This window comes from Carcharhinus amblyrhynchos, unplaced genomic scaffold (assembly GCF_965287045.1).
Source record: "Carcharhinus amblyrhynchos unplaced genomic scaffold, sCarAmb.v2.hapA scaffold_50, whole genome shotgun sequence".
In the NCBI taxonomy this organism is placed as follows: domain Eukaryota; kingdom Metazoa; phylum Chordata; class Chondrichthyes; order Carcharhiniformes; family Carcharhinidae; genus Carcharhinus; species Carcharhinus amblyrhynchos.
In genome coordinates, this window is record NW_027649791.1 from 904,801 (window position 1) to 923,615 (window position 18,815).

Consider the following 18,815-nt stretch of genomic DNA (forward strand, 5'->3'; position numbering starts at 1 on the left):
TTTTTTTCTGTACTTCCGGTTCTCGGGGCTTGTGAGTGTAGTTTACTTCCGTACCGGAAGTTAGGCCAGGGGATTGTCGTTAAGGGGGAGCGGGGGTTATAAAAAAGGGGTAGCAGCATAGAGCGGGCAGCGTCGGGAGCGGGCAGTGGAGTGAGTGGGAACTGAGTGAGAAGGGCTTTGGCTCGCTGGGCTTAGGAGAGAGCAGGCTTAGAGAAGGTGAGTGACAGATTTTTACCTTTGGGCACTTACAGGAGGTTGGGACATGGTAGGGAATATAGGGAGGAATGTAAGTTGCGTCAGGTGCCACATGTGGGAGTTCCTGGTGGTGTCACGTGTCCCCAAGGTCCACATCTGCAGTAAATGTTTAGAACTGCAGCGCTTGAGGGCCCGGGTCAGGCAACTCGAGGGGCGACTGGAAGATGCGTTTCTAGTCAGGGAGAACGAGGAGATAATGGCTGGGAAACATGAGCAGGAGGAGGTCTCAAGGGCTGAAGAGAAGGGAGGATGGACGACTGTGAGGAGGGGAAAGAGGAAGAAGAAGAGTAGTCAGGGTCCCCCGGCCTCCCCAGAGGCCCCCCATGGTTCGTCGATAGAGGCACAGAAAGATAGGCAGGAGGAGGTGACTGACTTAGAGGGACAGAAGGGGGCTGGCAAGGTGATAGTGGTAGGGGACGGGAGGGTCAGAGGTATCGATAGGAGGTTCTGTGGACAGAGGCGTGACTCCAGGATGGTGGTCTGCCTCCCTGGAGCAGGGGTCAAGGATGTAACGGACAGGGTAGAGGGAATTTTGAAAGGGGAGGGGACACAGGCTGAGGTCATAGTACATGTAGGGGAGGGGGACATAGGAAGGAGGAGTAGGGTAGAGGTCCGTAGGCAATTTAGGGAGTTGGGGGCCAAACTAAAGAGTAGGACCTCCAGGGTGGCACTCTCTGGGTTGTTGCCCAGTACCAGCAGGGCAAAGAATGACGAGATCATGCAGCAGAATGCATGGTTGAGGGATTGGTGTAGGGTAGAGGGCTTTACTTTTGTGGATCACTGGGAGGTGTTTAGGAGAGAAGGGCAATTGTACAGGAGGGGTGGGGAGAATTTGAACGGGAGGGGAACTAATGTCTTAGCGGGGAGGTTAGCTGGAGTGTTTATGAAGGGTTTAAACTAATAGGGAGGGGGGGTGGGGAGGTGGCTGGGAGAGTGTCGGGTGAAAGGAAAAGTATCAGGGAGGAGGTGGTTCCGAGGGACACTTGTGGGTTGAACTGTGTCTGTTTCAATGCTAGGAGTGTGGCAGGGAAAACGGATGAGCTTAGGGCCTTGATATTTGTGAGGCAGTTAGATGTGGTGGCTGTAACAGAGACGTGGTTAAGGGAAGGGCAGGACTGGCAGCTGAATGTTCCTGGGTACAAGTGTTTTAGGTGTGACAGAGGAGGGTTGAAGAGAGGTGGAGGGGTGGCACTGTTGGTAAAGGAAAACATCACAGTAGTGCAGAGGGAGGACAATACAGAAGAGATAGGGATTGAGTCACTGTGGGTGGAGTTGAGGAATAAAAAGGGAGAGATTACATTGCTAGGGGTGTATTATAGGCCACCCAACAGCCCGAGGTCAGTGGAGGAAGGCATTTGCAGGGGCATTTTGGATAGGTGCAGGAAGAATCGGGTGGTTGTAGTGGGTGACTTTAATCTTCCTGGAGTAGATTGGAGGGGGCCTAGAGCTGGGGGTACGGAGGGAGAGGAGTTTGTGAAATGTGTTTTGGAAGGGTCTCTAGAGCAGTATGTAACTAATCCGACTAGGGGAGGGGCTATACTGGATTTAGTGTTGGGTAATGAGCCGGGGCAGGTGGGAGAGGTAGAGGTAGGTGAACATGTGGCTAATAGTGACCACAAGTCCGTCTACTTTAGGATAAAAATGGAAAGGGACGAGTGCCGGCCGAACGGGAGTATGCTGAACTGGGGAAAGGCGAGCTATAGCCGGATTAGGAGGGAGCTGCAGGACACTGATTGGGAGGGACTGTTAGCTGGCAAGTCCACGGTTGGCAAGTGGGAGGCTTTTAAGGGCAAAATGAAATGGCTGCAGGGGAGGTATGTTCTGGTTAAGCGGAAGGATGGGAAAGGTAGGATTAGAGAGCCGTGGATTACAGGGGGTATTGAAGACTTGGTCAGGAAGAAGAGGGAGGCGTATGTTAGGTCGAAACGACTGGGTACGGACAGTGCGCTGGAGGAATATAGAGAGAGTAGGAGGGAGCTAAAAAGGGGAATTAGAAGGGCGAAGAGAGGGCATGAAATGGCTTTGGCTGGTAGGATTAAGGAAAATCCGAAGGCATTTTATTCCTATATTAGGAGCAAGAGAGTAGTTAGAGGGAAAATTGGTCCTCTTAGGGACAAAAGTGGGGAGATATGTATTGAGTCGGAGGGAATGGGGGAGCTCCTGAATGAATACTTTGCGTCGGTATTCACGAAGGAGAGGGGTTCGGAATCGTGCGGTCTGTTAGAGGGAGCTGAGGATCAGCTGCAGGAAATATCTATTACGAGGGAGGAAGTGCTAGGTCTTTTAGGTAGGGTAAGGACGGATAAAGCTCCGGGGCCTGATGGTATTTATCCCAGGCTGCTTAGGGAGGTGAAAGATGAAATTGCTGGGCCTCTGGCGCAAATCTTTGTCTCTTCTTTGGACACAGGTGAGGTCCCAGAAGACTGGAGGGTAGCAAATGTGGTACCGCTGTTCAAAAAAGGTAGCAGGGATAACCCTGGAAATTATAGGCCGGTGAGTTTGACATCGGTGGTAGGGAAATTAATGGAAAAAGTACTTAGGGGTAGGATGTATGAGCATTTGGAGCGTTGCGGTCTGATTGGGGATACGTAACATGGCTTTGTTAGAGGGAGGTCTTGCCTTATGAATCTGGTGGAATTCTTTGAGGAGGTGACAAAAACAGTTGACGATGGGAGAGCCATTGATGTCATCTATATGGATTTCAGTAAGGCGTTTGACAAAGTCCCTCATGGTAGGCTGGTAGAAAAGGTTAAGGCGCATGGGATACGAGGTCAGGTAGCTAGGTGGATTGAGAACTGGCTGGGTAATAGGAGACAGAGGGTAGTTGTGGAGGGGACTTTGTCCGGCTGGAGGCCAGTGACCAGTGGTGTGCCGCGGGGCTCAGTACTGGGACCTCTCCTCTTTGTAGTCTACATAAATGACTTGGAAGAGAGCGTAGGTGGTGTGATCAGCAAGTTTGCTGATGACACCAAGATGGCAGGGTTGGCGGGTACTGAAGTGGATTGTGAGGTGATACAACAGGATATAGATAGGTTGGTGTGTTGGGCAGATAGGTGGCAGATGGAATTTAATCCTGACAAATGCGAGGTGATGCATTTTGGAAGGAATAATGTAGAGAGGAGCTATGTGATTAAAGGTAGACAAATTAGGAGTATAGAAACACAGAGGGACCTGGGAGTGCAGGTTCACAAATCCATGAAGGTTGCGACACAAGTGGAGAATGTTGTCAGGAAGGCTTATGGAATGCTAGCCTTTATAGGAAGGGGTATAGAGTTTAAAAGCTGCCGTCTAATGCTTCAGTTGTATAGAACGTTGGTTAGACCGCATTTGGAGTACTGCGTCCAGTTCTGGTCACCTTACTACCGGAAGGACGTGGAGGCTCTGGAAAGGGTGCAGAGGAGGTTTACCAGGATGTTGCCTGGCATGGAGGGGCTGGGTTACGAGGAAAGGTTGGAGAAACTGGGACTGTTCTCCTTGGAAAGACGGAGATTGAGGGGGGACATGATAGAGGTATATAAGATACTGAAGGGAATAGACAGAGTCAATAGTGAGAGACTGCTCCCTAGATTGGTTACAAATACAAGAGGACATGATTTAAGGGTGAGGGGGGAGAGATATAATTTGGATATGAGAGGAATTTTCTTTACGCAGAGAGTTGTGGGGGTATGGAACACGCTACTGAGTAGGGTGGTGGAGGCGGGAACGTTGGACTCGTTTAAGGTTCAGTTAGATAGACACATGAGTGAAACGAGGATGGAGGGTAAGGGTAAGGGTTATTAATGGTAAGGGTTATTAAAGGGTTATTAAAGGGTTATTAAATAAGGGTTAGAACCTCGGGAGACACCGGAAAGGCAGGCTTGTGATTAACGTTTTTGTCTTTTTATTCCGCAGGTGGAGGTCCACCTCGTTGTCAAACGAGGGGCATGCACACGGTGGGTCGTGCGTGGGCTACTCTTGGAGGTTCCAGGAGTGGCCTAGTACTTCGTGTCGGTGTGTGTGCTTGATCCTGGACCGGTAGACAGGCGCCGCAACAGCTCGGTGACTAGCACTGCTAGCTGTGCAGATACATGGATTTGGGCCTGTGTCTGTGGGAGTTTGTGCATTCTCCCTGTGGATGCGTGGGTTTCCTCCGGGCGCTCCGGTTTCCTCCCACACCCCAAAGATGTGCTCTTAGGCTGATGGGTTACCTAAGTCAGGGGTTCTATTCGTAGACACGCAGGGTAGAATAGGTGTAGGGTGATGCGGCGGCGCGGGCTTGTTGGGCCGAAGGGCCTGTTTCCCATGCTGGGTTGTTCTTTGTTCTATATAAATTCTGATGACAATTTTTAATTTCCCACCTTGTAATTTATACAAATGGTTTTCTCTGTAGAGAGAAATACAACCTCTTACCCGCTTTCCTGTGATATATGGAGGTTCTTCTCTTCCCCCCTCCATCAAACATTGCCTACCCACTTCCACTTTTTATTATCTCGCCAGTCTCATTCAGCTCCTGCTCTCAGGCCTCTTTATCACCACGTCAGTCTGGCTCTGTTCCAGCTGTAACTGTTACTGATGTCAGGCCCCAATGCCTTCTTGCATGGCTCAGTGCAAAATTATCGTAATACTTCTGTGAAACACCATAGGAGATTTGGGAGGCAATCTTACCATTACACCCCACTGGCCCATGGGCAAGCCTGTAAGATCAAGCAGGACCAGAGAAATCAGGTTCACGCCTGATTTCACACCTCTCATGACCTATTGGCACCATAAATCCAGCGAGGTCAACCCATTTCTGGTGCAAGGCTGAATAATTTATTTAAATGGCATTTGAATGTATTTTGCAAAGAATTAATGAGTTTGGACTCAATTGTTTGGGCTCACTTGCCTGAAGGTTCTCTCCGGTGAAAATCACAGCTGGTCCCCAGAGGTGATGGCCTCACCAGTAGAACCAGAGGCTATTGAGGCCTCCGAGGGAGGGTGGGGACATGGCGGGAGGGTGGGGGGAGGGTGGGGACGTGGGGGGAGGGGGGGGGGGGGGTTGGGGGGGGGGGGGGGGGGGCGGGAGGGTGCCCCATATGTAGTGTCAGCCTGGCAATGCCCAACAGGCACTCTGGCACTGTCCACTGGACAGTGCCAAGCAGCAAGTCTTAATTCGTCCAGGCAGGTGGGGGAAAGAATCATTGATAGGCTGCAGGCCCTGGAGTAGCTGATGGGGTGTGCTTTGTTTGAGGCTGGCTGAGACATGTACTGTTGCGCACTCTGCTACAGCGTTTGGCCAATTTAAATCCCACCCCCTCCATCTTTACTTTCAGGCTTCCCCCTCCACCTTTATTCTGCGATCTTACCCACTTAGATTTGAACAGCCCCCAAAAATGGTTCAGAAACTCTCCCATTTTCCTGCGTTTTGGGTTTAGAATTTTTTGGTAAAATCACCCCTTTCATGTGAAAAGACACTATATAAATCAACTGAAGAGACTTTCCACAAATCCTGACAGGAAACGACCTGAACCAGCCTGAATAGCAGAACAGAGGTATTTGTCATAATATACATCTTGCCATGGTTGTAGCTGTAAAAAAAATGATCCAAGTAGCTATGGCTACACATTGGAAGTCAGCAACTCAACAAAGTGAAACATGTTCCACATACATCCAACTGAATACTATAGCTTCCAAACCCTTTGCAGCAAACCAAAACATAAAATTATTTAAAAGTGCTCAGAAATCTCAGCAGGTCTGAAAGCATCTGTGAAGAGAGGATACAGCCAATGTTTTGACTATGGATCTCTCTCCACAGATGATGTCAGACCTGCTGAGATTTTCCAGCATCAGCAGCATTTTGCTTTTAGATGACTTAAGTTGCTTTTTATGCAGTCTCACTCTTCTCAATTAGTATTAACTCAGCCAAATGGGCGGGAAAATGGGAGAGTGTCTGATCCATTTTTGGGACGAGTTCAAATCTGCAATCTTACCCACTAATGTATTGAAGGACTTAAAAGAATCACTTACTTATCATCTTTTTCATAGATATTGAGACCAAGAGCATCAACACCCAACCATAAATCTGTTCCCTTCTTATTTTTGATATCAAAGTAGTTGACACCATACATTTCGAGATCTTGGGCAATCTTCAGGTACTCAATCATGGCATCTTCCCTGTTGATAAGATGAACAATTTAAATGCAGACTCATAAATAACAAATAAATAATTAGTGCCAGAGAAGTTCACCAAAATGAGAGAATTTTCTATATATCATAAACGAGCAACCAAGAAATTCATGAAAGAACACTAACTCCACTTTAATGTTTACGTTTGCTAGTCACTTTCTTGCCTTTTACTCAAATTTGCATTAAATTGATTACAAATGTCAAATAAAGCTCCTCCTTTGCCTAAACTTTCAAAACAAAGTTTGTGGATAACATTGTGATTTTTGACATTGAAATCCCAAGACTCAGATGACAAAATTTACTGCATAATCATTGTTTACCCTTACATATATGGTCATCAGGAACTGGACTGATCTATCACTCCCTTAGGATATTTCCAGATACCCTGTAAAGAAGAGAAAGCTTTAACCCATTGATCTGGGTTGGAATCAAACCCGGAAATAATGTGCCACCTCAACACTATCCCTAACTCCCTCATGGATATTGCCAGCACGTGGTACCACTACAGTCATGCTCTGAAAGTTGGCTGCCATTGGGGCCAGTGGGCGTGTGAGCTGGTGGGGTTGGAGGGCAGGAGCAAGAAAAATCACTAGAAGTGCAAAGTCACGTTGTATGTGAGGGTGAAAGCCTGCCGTGATTATCCCCTCCCCCTGTTAATAGCAGGCTACGTTACCAGCTGTACAACGTTGGGAACCTCATTGGAATATATTTGCATCTCATTATCAGGTCCCTACGTCAGAATCATAACACCTTCCCCCATCAAAAAAAAATCCATCCACAGTGACATGATACAAAAATGGTGCGAAGGATGACTGACTTCAAAAGGCATATGCATGGTGAGCGTCCCTCTGAATGGACCAAAGGAGCAGTTCCGAGCATTCTGGGGTTTGTACCAAGGGTTCATCTCAGTGGTACCAGGGACCTAGTCGGGGAGACCTGAGGGGACAACAGGCACCATTCTTGAGCATGTGTTCTGCTGCCAGACCACAGGCTACTTAGAAGGGCATCACAGAGACAGGAGAAGCCTGAACAGTGTGGTGTTTGTGTAAGTGCGGGGTGAGGGAGGCAGCTATCAAAGACCAATGCTGCTATTTAAATCTGGGGACCTAGTTGCAACGACAAGGCCCATTGGAAAATATGTCAGTCCTTAGTACCTTTTCTAGCAGAAACCATTCAGCTACGACACAAATGATATGCCTAGAGTCAAATTAGTCATACAATGATGCCCACATAAGCACCCCCCACATGCGAGTGCCCTGATTGCTACTCAGTATCTAGCTCTTGGTGCACTAACTTCCAAATTTGAAGACTACTGTGGTGTGCCTGTACCAATGCAACTGGACAACTATGTAAGTTAGAGATTTGGCAACAGCACACTGCCCAAGAGCACTCTCAATCCTTAGCTGTGTGCTGAGGTGCATATTGGTAAGTGCCCCTCCCCACAGACCAGGTTGAGTGCAGCTTTGGACAATGCCTGCACCTGAGATGAGAGCTCAGAATGTAGTAGAATACCCAATGCTGGGGACACTTGGTCACGTGATGTGGGGAAGGGTGGTGTGTAATGCTGCCAAAGCATAGTGCAAAGTAAAAACTGGGCATCAATATGGAATGTTGTGGGTTTTACTTGGAGATCCTCTCCACTTGGATCTGGCAGTTTGTGGTGTCAATAGTAGTCATGTTGTGGGTTCGGGGCTAACCCCGAAAGCTTGTGAGTATATTATCAAATAAATAGGTTGGACTAAAACCTGGTGTTGTCAGACTTTTTACTGTATCAATATGGAAGCCAGAACATGAATCAGTGGATTTTGAGAGGCAGCTTCAGAATGGAGAGAGTGTGGTCCTTGGGAGATAAGTGTAAAACATCGAGGGTGCGATTCTCCCAGCCCACTGTACAGCTTGAGTAACACAGCGAGCAGGGAATATCAGCAGGGGGCCTGTAGAAGAATTTGCAACTTGCGTCCAGTTGATCACAACTCTCTCAGGTTGTTTTTAAAGTGTTACCAGCGTTGTGCTGATTCCCAGCGTGAGGCTGATGACAGTATGGAAATCATCAATTCCAACCCATTAGTGAGCCTAGAATGGTATTGCCGGGCTTGCTACTGTTTCCCACCCCGCCGAACAGCAGGTATCCTACCAGCAGGTATCATGTATGGTCCCCATAAACAGGGAGCAGGCATGATCACTCAGGCCATTGAGAGCCCTCAGGAGGATGCCACTTGGACAGTGTCAGCCTGGCACTGACAGCCTGACTGCATGATCAGACTCAGATGAGGGTCATGGAGGACAGCATTTGGGGGAGTCATGGACGTCACTGATGTCTGTGTGCACGTGCTGATCTCCCCACTGACAGATCTGTGCACGCGCAGTGGTCACTCATCGCTGATGCCAGCTTCTCGGCTGGGATTAGGGGATTAGTCCATCCGCACCAAACCTCTCTCCCCCCCCTCACCCACCCCTTACCGGCATGAATCTCATTATGGACTGTGATGCACACAGTTCTGGAGATTCATTTCACGCAGCTCACCCAAAAACTTAGCAGGAAAAGCTTCTGTATTCCCACCCCTTGGGCACTTAGTACTTTTGGGAGAATCACCCCCCAAGTCTCTTTCTTTGATACTGTAGTGAGGGGAATGTAGGAAACATAGGAGCAGCCTGGTGAATTTGCTGTCATTCTCCTTATTCATAGCCAGGAGAGATGATGATGCCAATGCCTAGGTTGCCAAAAGCTGGAACAGAACTGTAACAAGGAAGGCATGGCCTTCCAAGGAATAAAGCCCTATCTCTCCCTATAACTCAGGTCCACTACTCCTGGTGAGATCGTCATAAATCTTCTTGGCACTTTTTCCAGTTTATCAATAAAGAACAAAAAACAGTACAGCACAGGAACAGGGTTTTTGCCCATCAAGTCTGTGTCGACACAGATGCCTCTCTAATCTAATTCCTGCCTATTCATGTATCTATCCAGATGCCTTTTGAACTTTGTTATAGGAATGTCTTTCTTATAATAGGATGACGAAAACTGTACACAATACTCCAAATGAGGCTTTTCCAATGACTTATACAGCTGCAACAATGTCCCTGCTCCTATTTCAATGCCCTGATTGAACGGCAGTGTGCTAAACATCTTTTTCACCATCCTATGTGACACTGCTTTCAACAAACTATGTACTTGTACACCTAAGTCCCTCTGTTCCTCAACACTTCCCAGGGCCCTACCTTTCACTACACAAGTCCTACCCTGGTTTGAATTTCCAAATGCAACACCTCACATCTATCTGTGTTGAAATCCATTTGCCAATCCTTGGCTCAAAGAAAATTACAGCACAGGAACAGGGCCTTCAGCCCTCCAAGCCTGCATCAACCATGCTGCCCGACTGGCCATATCCCTCCATCCCATCCTATTTGTGTATTTGTCAAGACCGCCTCTTAAAAAGTCACTATTGTATCTACTTCCATTACTTCCCCTGGCAGCGAGTTCCAGGCACCCACCACCCTCTGTGTAAAAAAGAATTTGCCTCAGACATCTCCTTTAAGCCTTGACCTTCACATCTTAAACCTATGCCCCCGATTAATTGACTCTTCCACCACGGGAAAAAGGTTCCGAATGTCCACTCTGTCCATGCCTCTCATAATCTTGTAGACTATCAGGTCATCCCTCAATCTCTGTTGTTCCAGTGAGAACTGACCAAGTTTCTCAAACCTCTCCTCATAGCTAATGCCCTCCATACCAGACAACATCCTGGTAAATCTTTTCTGTACCCTCTCCCAAGTTTCTACATCCTCCTACATCCCTTCCAGTAACTTACCCACCACTGATGTCAGGCTCACTGACCTGCAATTCCCTGGCTGGTCTTTTCCATCCTTCTTAAACAATGGAACAACATTAGTCACCCTGCAGTCTTCCAGAACTTCACCAGTGGAAAAAAATGAAGCAAATGTCTCTGCAATCTCTTCCCAACACAAGGTCCAGGATGCCCTCTATCAGGCCCAGGAGAGTTATCCAATATAATGTCCTTTAAGGCTGCAAATACCTCCTCCCTAGTAATATACTGTGGGCCAAGACATCACCACTGGCACCCATGATTTTCTTCTCAGGAAACACAAAGGAGAAACAGTCATTAAAAAATCTCACTCACATCCTGTTGTTCCGCATACAGACAACTATGCAAATACAGATATTTAAGGGAAACTATTCTCTCTCTAGCCACTCTTTTACTCTTAATAGCATAGCTCTTGAACCTCTTGGAATTTTCTTTAACATTAATTGCAAGATCCATCTCGTACCCTCTTTTTGCTCTCCTGATTTCCCTCTTAAGTCTACTCTTACATTTTATATGATCAGATGGGGTAAATCACTTGTCCCAATTGCCTAAACCCAATGTATACTTCCTTCTTTTTCCTGACCAGAGCCTGAAAGTCTCTGAAACCAGCTTGGCCATTGAAGATAGAGGGAGTCATGGAAGGGTGTTTTTCTGAATGGAGGTCTATAGCTAGTGGTGTTCTACAGGGACCAGAGCTGGGACCTCTGTTGTTTGTAATATATATCAATGACTTGGAAGAAAACGTAAGTGATCTAATTCGCAAGTTTGTGGATGATACTAAGATTGGTGGAGTTGCGGATAGTAATGAAGATTTTCAGAGAATACAGCAGGTTATAGATAGGCTAGAAAATTGGGTAGAGAAATGGCAGATAGAATTTAATCTGGACAAATGCGAGGTGATGCATTTTGTTAGATCCAACTCAGTTGGGAGCTATAAAATAAATGGCCGAACCATCTGGAGCTTGGACACGCATCTCTTGGAGTACTGGTTCACAGATCCTTAAAAGTAGCAGCATAGGTGGAAAAGGTGGTGAAGAAAAGACATGGCATGCTTGCCTTCATTGGTTGAGGCATCGAGTATAAAAGTTGGCAAATTATGTTACAGTTATATAAAACATTGGTTAGGCCACATTTGGAATACTGTGTCCAATTCTGGTTACCACACAAACAGAAGGACGGGGAGGCTTTGGATGAAATACAGGAAATGTTTACTAGGATGTTGTCTGGTATGGAGGATATTAACTGTGGGGAGAGATTGAATAAACTGGAATTGTTCTTCTTGGAAAGATGGAGACTGAGGGGGCGACTTGATCTAAGTTTATAAAATTATGAGGGGCATAGAAAAGGTGAACAGTTGAAAGCTTTTTCCAAGGGCAGAAATAACAATTACATGAGGGCACAGGCTCAAGGTAAGAGGCGGAAAGGTTCAGTGGAGATGTGCGGGACAAGTTTTTTTTTGACATAGAGGATGGTGGGTGCCTGGAATATACTACCAAGTGAGATGGTTGAGGCAGACACGTTTACAACGTTTAAGACTTTTCTGGATAGACACATGAACAGGTGGGGAATAGAGGGATACAGATAGGTCTAGATAGGACAACATGATCAGCATAGGCTTGATGGGCTGAAGGACCTTTTCCTGGGTTGTACTGTCTTTTGTCTGTGACCGCACGAAACACATCCTCCAGGTATGTGTTCAATTCCCAGAGTGTGTGCATACTCCTATAATCAGATTTGCGCTCAGATCTCTTTCATGTTTCAGGGTTCACAGAGATTGCAGGTTGAGTTCCTTGGGGATAAGGACAAGGGCACAGTTGATGATACCTGTGTGAAGACCACAAGTGCAGCCGAGACTAGATACAATGAGGCTAATGCTGCAACTCACACTTTGGTGGAGCAAACATAGGGTTGCTGAATCACAGAATAGAAGCAACAGTGCAGAAGGCTGCAATTCAGCCCATTGAGTCTGAACGAACTGTGCGACTGAGTCCCATCCAGACCCTCTTCCCCACCTTATTCCCACACATTTCCCATGGCTAATTCTCCCAATCTACACAATTTGGGACGCCACCTAATCTGCGTATCTTTGAAGATAAGTTTCTGGTACTTGGACCGGTCTGATGGATTAAAGATCCACCTCAGCCTTGAACTCTGCACTAAAAAATTCCTCAGATTCACTAACCTCAAGAACATTCTCCTCATCTCTATGTTAGGTGGATGACCCTTTACCCTGAGATGGCCCTTTGGTCCTGGACTCTCCCACAAGGGAAAACAACCTTGCATAATATACCCTGTCAAGCCACTTGAAAATTCTACATCTCTCAATAAGGTCACCTCTCATTCTTCAAGACTTCAATTAATATAGGCCCAACTACTCAATTACTCCTCCTAAGAAAGTCCCTCCATACTCTGGATCAACCTAGTAAACCATCTCTGGTTGTGTCAGTGCATCTTTCTTTAGATTATGGGACCAAACTGTTTACAGTATTCAAAATGTGGTCTAACTAGTACCTTGTACAGTTTTAGCAAGACAGCCCTATTTTTGTACTCCATTCACTTTGAAATAAAGGGAATATTCTCTTTGCTTTTCCCATTATCTGGTAAAATTGCAAGGACCCCAAATCCTTCTGTGCTGCAACTTTCTACTGTCTTTTATGAATGGCGGCTGATGGCACAGTGTCAGGGACCCAAGTCGGATCACTGTCTGTGTGGAGTTTGCACATTCTCCCCATGTGTGCGTGTGGGTTTCCACCGGGTGCTCCAGTTTCCTCCCACAGTCCAAAGATGTGTAGGTTAAGCGGATTGGCCATGCTAAACTGACCATTATGTCAGGGGATTCGCAGAACAAATATGTGGGGTGATGGAAATAGGGCCTGGGTGGGATTGTGAACAGTGCAGACTTGATGGACTGAGTGGCCTTCTTCTGCATTATAGGGATTCTATGAAATTTAAGTAATATTCAGCTCTTTCATTCCTCTTACCAAAGTGCATAACTTCACATTTTCTGACATTATATTCCATCTGCCAAGTTTTTGCTCACTCATTTAACCCATCTACATCCTTCTATAGACTGTCATCCTCACCACTTCCCTTCTTAGGCTAGGGAAATGGGCCAAAATTTGGCAGATGTAGTTTAATATGTACAAATGTGAAGTTATCCATTTTGGCAGAGAGAAAAAGAAAGGCAAATCATTACCTAAATGGAAAGCATATTCAAATTACGTCCAGGCAGAGGGATCTGGGTGTCTATGTTCATGAATTGCAGAAAATCAATATACAGGTGCAGCATATAAAGAAAAAGGCAAATGGGATGTTGGCATCTATTGCAAAGGGACTGGAGAATAAAAGTAGAAAAGTGTTGTTGCAATTGCATAGGGTGTTGGTGAGACCACTTCTGGAGTATTTATCCAGTTTTGGCCTCCTTATTTAAGGAAGAATGTGGTGGCATTGGAGGCAATTCAGACGAGGTTCATCAGATTGAATCTGGGGATGAAAGGGTTGAGGTATGAGGAGAGATTAAACAGTTTGGGCTTATACTTGCTGGAGTTTAAAAGGACGAAAAGGGATCTGATTGAACATAGAACATAGAACATTACAGCGCGGAACAGGCCCTTCGGCCCACAATGTTGCGCCGACCAGTCTTATTTTTTTAAAAAAAAACATTGACCCACTAATCTAAACCAATCCCTTTTTGTCCATAAACCTATCCACCAATCTCTTAAACACCCCCAAACTAGGCGCATTTACAACTGCAGCAGGCAGGGCATTCCAGTCCCTCACCACCCTCTGGGTAAAGAACCTGCCCCTGACATCTGTCCTATAACTACCCCCCCTTAATTTAAAGCCATGCCCCCTCGTGCTAGCTTTCTCCATCCGAGGAAACAGGCTATCACCATCCACCCTATCTAAACCTCTAATCATCTTATATGTTTCTATTAGATCCCCTCTTAGCCGCCTTCTTTCCAGTGAAAACAACCCCAAATCCCTCAGTCTCTCCTCATAGGACCTCCCCTGCATACCAGGCAACATCCTGGTAAACCTCCTCTGCACCCTCTCCAAAGCCTCCACATCCTTCCTGTAATGTGGGGACCAGAACTGCACACAGTACTCCAAGTGCGGCCGCACCAGAGTTGTGTACAGTTGCAACATGATGCTGCGACTCCTAAATTCAATCCCCCTACCAATAAACGCCAAGACACCGTACGCCTTCTTAACAACCTTATCTACTTGATTCCCAACTTTCAGGGATCTATGTACACATACACCTAGATCCCTCTGCTCCTCCACTCTATTCAAAGTCCTCCCGTTAGCCCTATACTCAACACATCTGTTATTCCTACCGAAATGAATTACCTCACACTTCTCCGCATTAAACTCCATCCGCCACCTCGCAGCCCAGCTCTGCAACCTGTCCAAGTCACCCTGCAAACTTCGACACCCTTCCTCACAATCTACCACACCTCCGACTTTGGTGTCATCAGCAAGGCATATAAAATTGAGGCATATAAAATTTTAAAAGGGATTGATAAAGTAAATGTATTCCAAATATTTCCTCTTTTGGGGCAATCTAAAACAAGAAGTCACAGATATAGATTGAGAGGTGGTAGATTTAATACTGAGTTGAGGAGGAACTACTTCTCACAGAGGATGGTGAATTTGTGGAACTCACTGCCCCATGGTGCAGTGGAGATGGAATTGTTGGATGGTTTCAAGGAGGAGATGGATACATTACTAACAAAAAAAAAGGACAATGGGGAACAGGTAGGGAGGTGGATTTGAGGCCAAGGAGAGATCAGCCATGATATGATTGAATGGTGGAGCAGGCTTGAAGGGCTGAATTTGCCTGCTTTTGTTCCTAGTTCCTACGTTTCAACCTATATTTGTGTCATCCACGAATTTGGCAAAGCACATTCACTTTCCTCATCCAAGTCATTAATATATATTATAAATATATATTATTATTATATATATTATAAATAACTATGGCCCCAGCACTGATCCCTGTGGCTAGTTACAGGTTGTCATCCTGAAAATGCCCCTCTTTGGCGAGCAGTTAGTTAATCCTCTACCCATGCTAATAGACTACTCCAACACCAGGGACTCATATCCTATGAAGTAGCCTTGTGTGCGGTAGTTTGTCCAATGCTTCTTGGAAACGGTAGTATAGTCATTGATTCCGAGGGGATCTTTTACTCAAGATTGTTTATTAAACCTGCCTCATCACCAGATCCAAAATAGCCTGATCCCTGGTTGGATCCACAACATATCGTCCTAGAAAAATTGTCTATGAACTCTTCCTCATGATTACCTCTGTCAATTTGATTTTTCCAATCCATGTGAAGATTAAAGTCACCCATGACTATGTACTTCCTTTTTTGCATGCCCTCATTATCTTTGATTTATCTTCCATCCTACAGTATAACTACTTTTAGGGAGCCTATTCCCACCAGTGTCTTCTCCTTTTTATTTCTCATGTCCACCTATATGGATTCTATATTTTCTCATCCAAGTTCATTTCTTGCTATTGTTATTGTACTTATTCAATCTCATATTAACTAAAGCAACACAACCACCCTTTTCTTCCTGCCTGCCCTTATGAAAAGTCACATCCTCCTGAATATTTAGTTCCCAGTATTGATCGCCTGGTATCCATGTCTTTGTAATGGTTATAAGATCATTCCCATTAACCACAATTTATGCCGAATACTATGTGCATTTACGTAGACATTAATTTTGACTTTTTACCATTTTCCTCTCTTTGATTAAATGTCTTTTTTTTAATGTTTGCACACTCTCAGTAACATGATCTTAATAGCTACCTTGCAATGCTGCCATATCCTTTTGTTTTACAAGCTTACAAATCCCCTCTTAGTTTAAAGCTCTCTCTCCTTCCTTCGTTACGCAGTGTGCAAACACACCCCAACAGTTCAGACTCTATTTTCCACTGTACTGTTGCTAGTACCCCACAAACCAAAGCCCACTTTTCCCACCAGTTTCTGAGCCACATAATTCATAGGACCATAGAATCCCGACAATACAGAAGGAGGCCATTCGGCCCATCAAGCCTACACTGACCACAATCCCACCCAGGCCCTACTCCTGTAACCCCACACATTTACCCTGCCAATTCCCCTGATACTAGGGTCAATTTAGCATGGCCAATCAACCTAACTGACACATCTTTGAACTGAGGGGGGAAACCAGCGCAAACACAAAGGAGCATGTGCGAACTCCACACAGACAGTGACCCAAGGCCAGAATTGAACCTCAGTGTATGGCGCTGTGAGGCAGCAGTGTTAACCACTATGCTACCATGCTGTCCATCTCTCGAATTTTACATACCCTATGCCAATTTGCACACAGCTTAGGTAATAATTCAGAGATTATAACCTTGGAGATTTTGCTGGTTAATTTAGTGCCTAACTTCTCAAACCGTCTATGCGGAACCACTTTCCTCATTCTACTTATTTTGATGGTACCTACACAGGACATGACAATGGGATCCTCTCCCATCCACTGCAAGTTTCTTACTAGCCCAGAACAGATGTCCCAAACGCTGGCACCAAGCCATCTGGACTCTGGCTCTTTGCTGCAGAGAACAGCATCAATCCCCGTCAGTTTACTGTCTCCTATTACCCCACCACATCCTCGCACTTGAATGGCTTCCTGTACCACAGTGCCATGGCCAGCCAGCTCATCCATCTTACGTAACCCACTCTCGTCCAAACAAGCTGAAAAGGACCACAAGCCTGTTAAACGTTTGTAGAGGCTGATACTCCTGTCCTCTGACCTGCCTTAGCTGCAGTCACACCCTTCTGTCCATGACCACTTTCCAAACCAAAAGATTAAGGGTATGACTGCCTCCTGAAACAAAGCATCTAGATAACTTCCTTCCTGATGTGTCGCAGTCTTCAGCTCAATGACTCTGAGCCAAAGTTCCTGAAGCTGTAAACAGTGACTACAGGAAATTGCAGGGGCTCTGACACAAATTTTTAATTACTCTCTGGCCACAAGGGAAGTGGCCAAATCGCAAGGGAAGTACCAGAGGGCTGGAGGACAGCTAACGTGTTTCCACTTTTCAAGAAGGGCGTTATAGATAAACCAGGAAAGCACAGACCAGTGAGACTCTCATCAGTGGTAGGGAAACTACTGGAGAAAATTCTGAAGGAGAGAGGGGGCTGAGTGTAGGGTGTCAAAATTTGCTGATGACACAAAGATGAGTGGAAAATTGTGTGGAGGGTGTGGAAAGTCTGCAGAGGGATCTAGATGGGCTGAGTGAGTGGGCGAGGACCTCGCAGATGGAGTACAATGTTAGCAAGTGTGAGGTTATCCACTTTGGCAGGAATAATAGTAGGAGGGATTACTATTTAAAGGGTGAAAAGCTGCAGCATGCTACAGTGCAGAGGGACCTGGGGGTCCTTGTGCATGAGTCGCAAAAATCCAGACTGCAGGTGCAGCAGGTGATCAAGAAGGCAAATGGGATGCTGGCCTTTATAGCGAGGGGGATAGAATATAAAAGCAGGGAGGTCTTGCTGCGACTGTACAGGGCACTGGTGAGGCCGCAGCTGGAGTACTGTGTGCCGTTTTGGTCGCCGCACTTGCGCAAGGATATTTTGGCCTTGGAGGGAGTGCAGAGGAGGTTCACTAGGCTGATACTGGAGATGAGGGGGTTGGACTATGAAGAGAGACTAAATATACTGGGTCTGTACTCGCTGGAGTTTAGAAGGATGAGGGGGGATCTTATAGAGACGTATAAGATAATGAAAGGGATAGATAGGGTAGAGGTAGAGAGATTCTTCCCGCTCAGAAAGGACAGCAGGACTAGAGGGCACAGCCTCAAGATAAGGGGAGGGGGCAGTTTAGAACGGAGTTGAGGAGGAACTTCTTCACTCAAAGGGTGGTGAATCTCGAATTCTCTGCCCGTTGAAGTGGTGGAGACCACCTCACTAAATATATTTAAGACACGGGTAGATAGGTTTTTGCAAGGCAAGGGAATTAAGGGTTATGGGGAGAAAGCGGGAAAGTGGAACTGAGCCACTTCAGATCAGCCATGATCTTATTGAATGGCGGGGCAGGCTCGAAGGGCTAGATGGCCTACTCCTGCTCCTATTTCTTATGTTCTTATTACTATCCACTTGGAAAGGCACTGGTTAATTGGGGATAGTCAGCATGGCTTTGTTGGGGGAGGTCATGCCCAACAAATTTATTAGAACCTTTTGAAAATCTGATCAAGTGTGTGGATGAGGAAAGTTCAGTTAACAAAACTTTTGACAAGGTCCCACATGGGAGATCAATTGAGCAGATTAAAGCACATAGAATTCAGGAAAACTTGGTGAGATGAATCAAAAACTGGCTTAGTAAAAGGAGACAAAAGGTGGTGGTAGAAGGCTGTTCAAGTGACTGGAGCTGATGTCCAGCGGCGTACCACAAGGTTCAGTACTAGGACCCTCATTCTTTGTTATATATGTTAATAATATAGATGAAAATGTGGGGGGATTGTCAAGCAAATTTGCAGACAACATCAAGATTGGTAAGATGGTAAATAGTGAAAAAGATAATTGCAGGTTACAGGAAGATATAGATGGGTTGGCCAGA

At 46.0% G+C, this 18,815-nt stretch overlaps 1 protein-coding gene across 2 annotated transcripts in view; it reads right to left on the reverse strand.

Moving 5' to 3' along the window:
* LOC145337479 (ezrin-like) overlaps window positions 1-18,815 on the reverse strand; it is a 253,035-nt gene that overhangs the window by 121,569 nt on the left and 112,651 nt on the right. For both annotated transcript variants that reach the window (XM_080182269.1, XM_080182270.1), the window contains exon 7: window positions 6,241-6,387. In XM_080182269.1, the coding sequence (XP_080038395.1) occupies window positions 6,241-6,387 (147 nt within the window). The remainder of the gene's footprint in view (window positions 1-6,240; window positions 6,388-18,815) is intronic.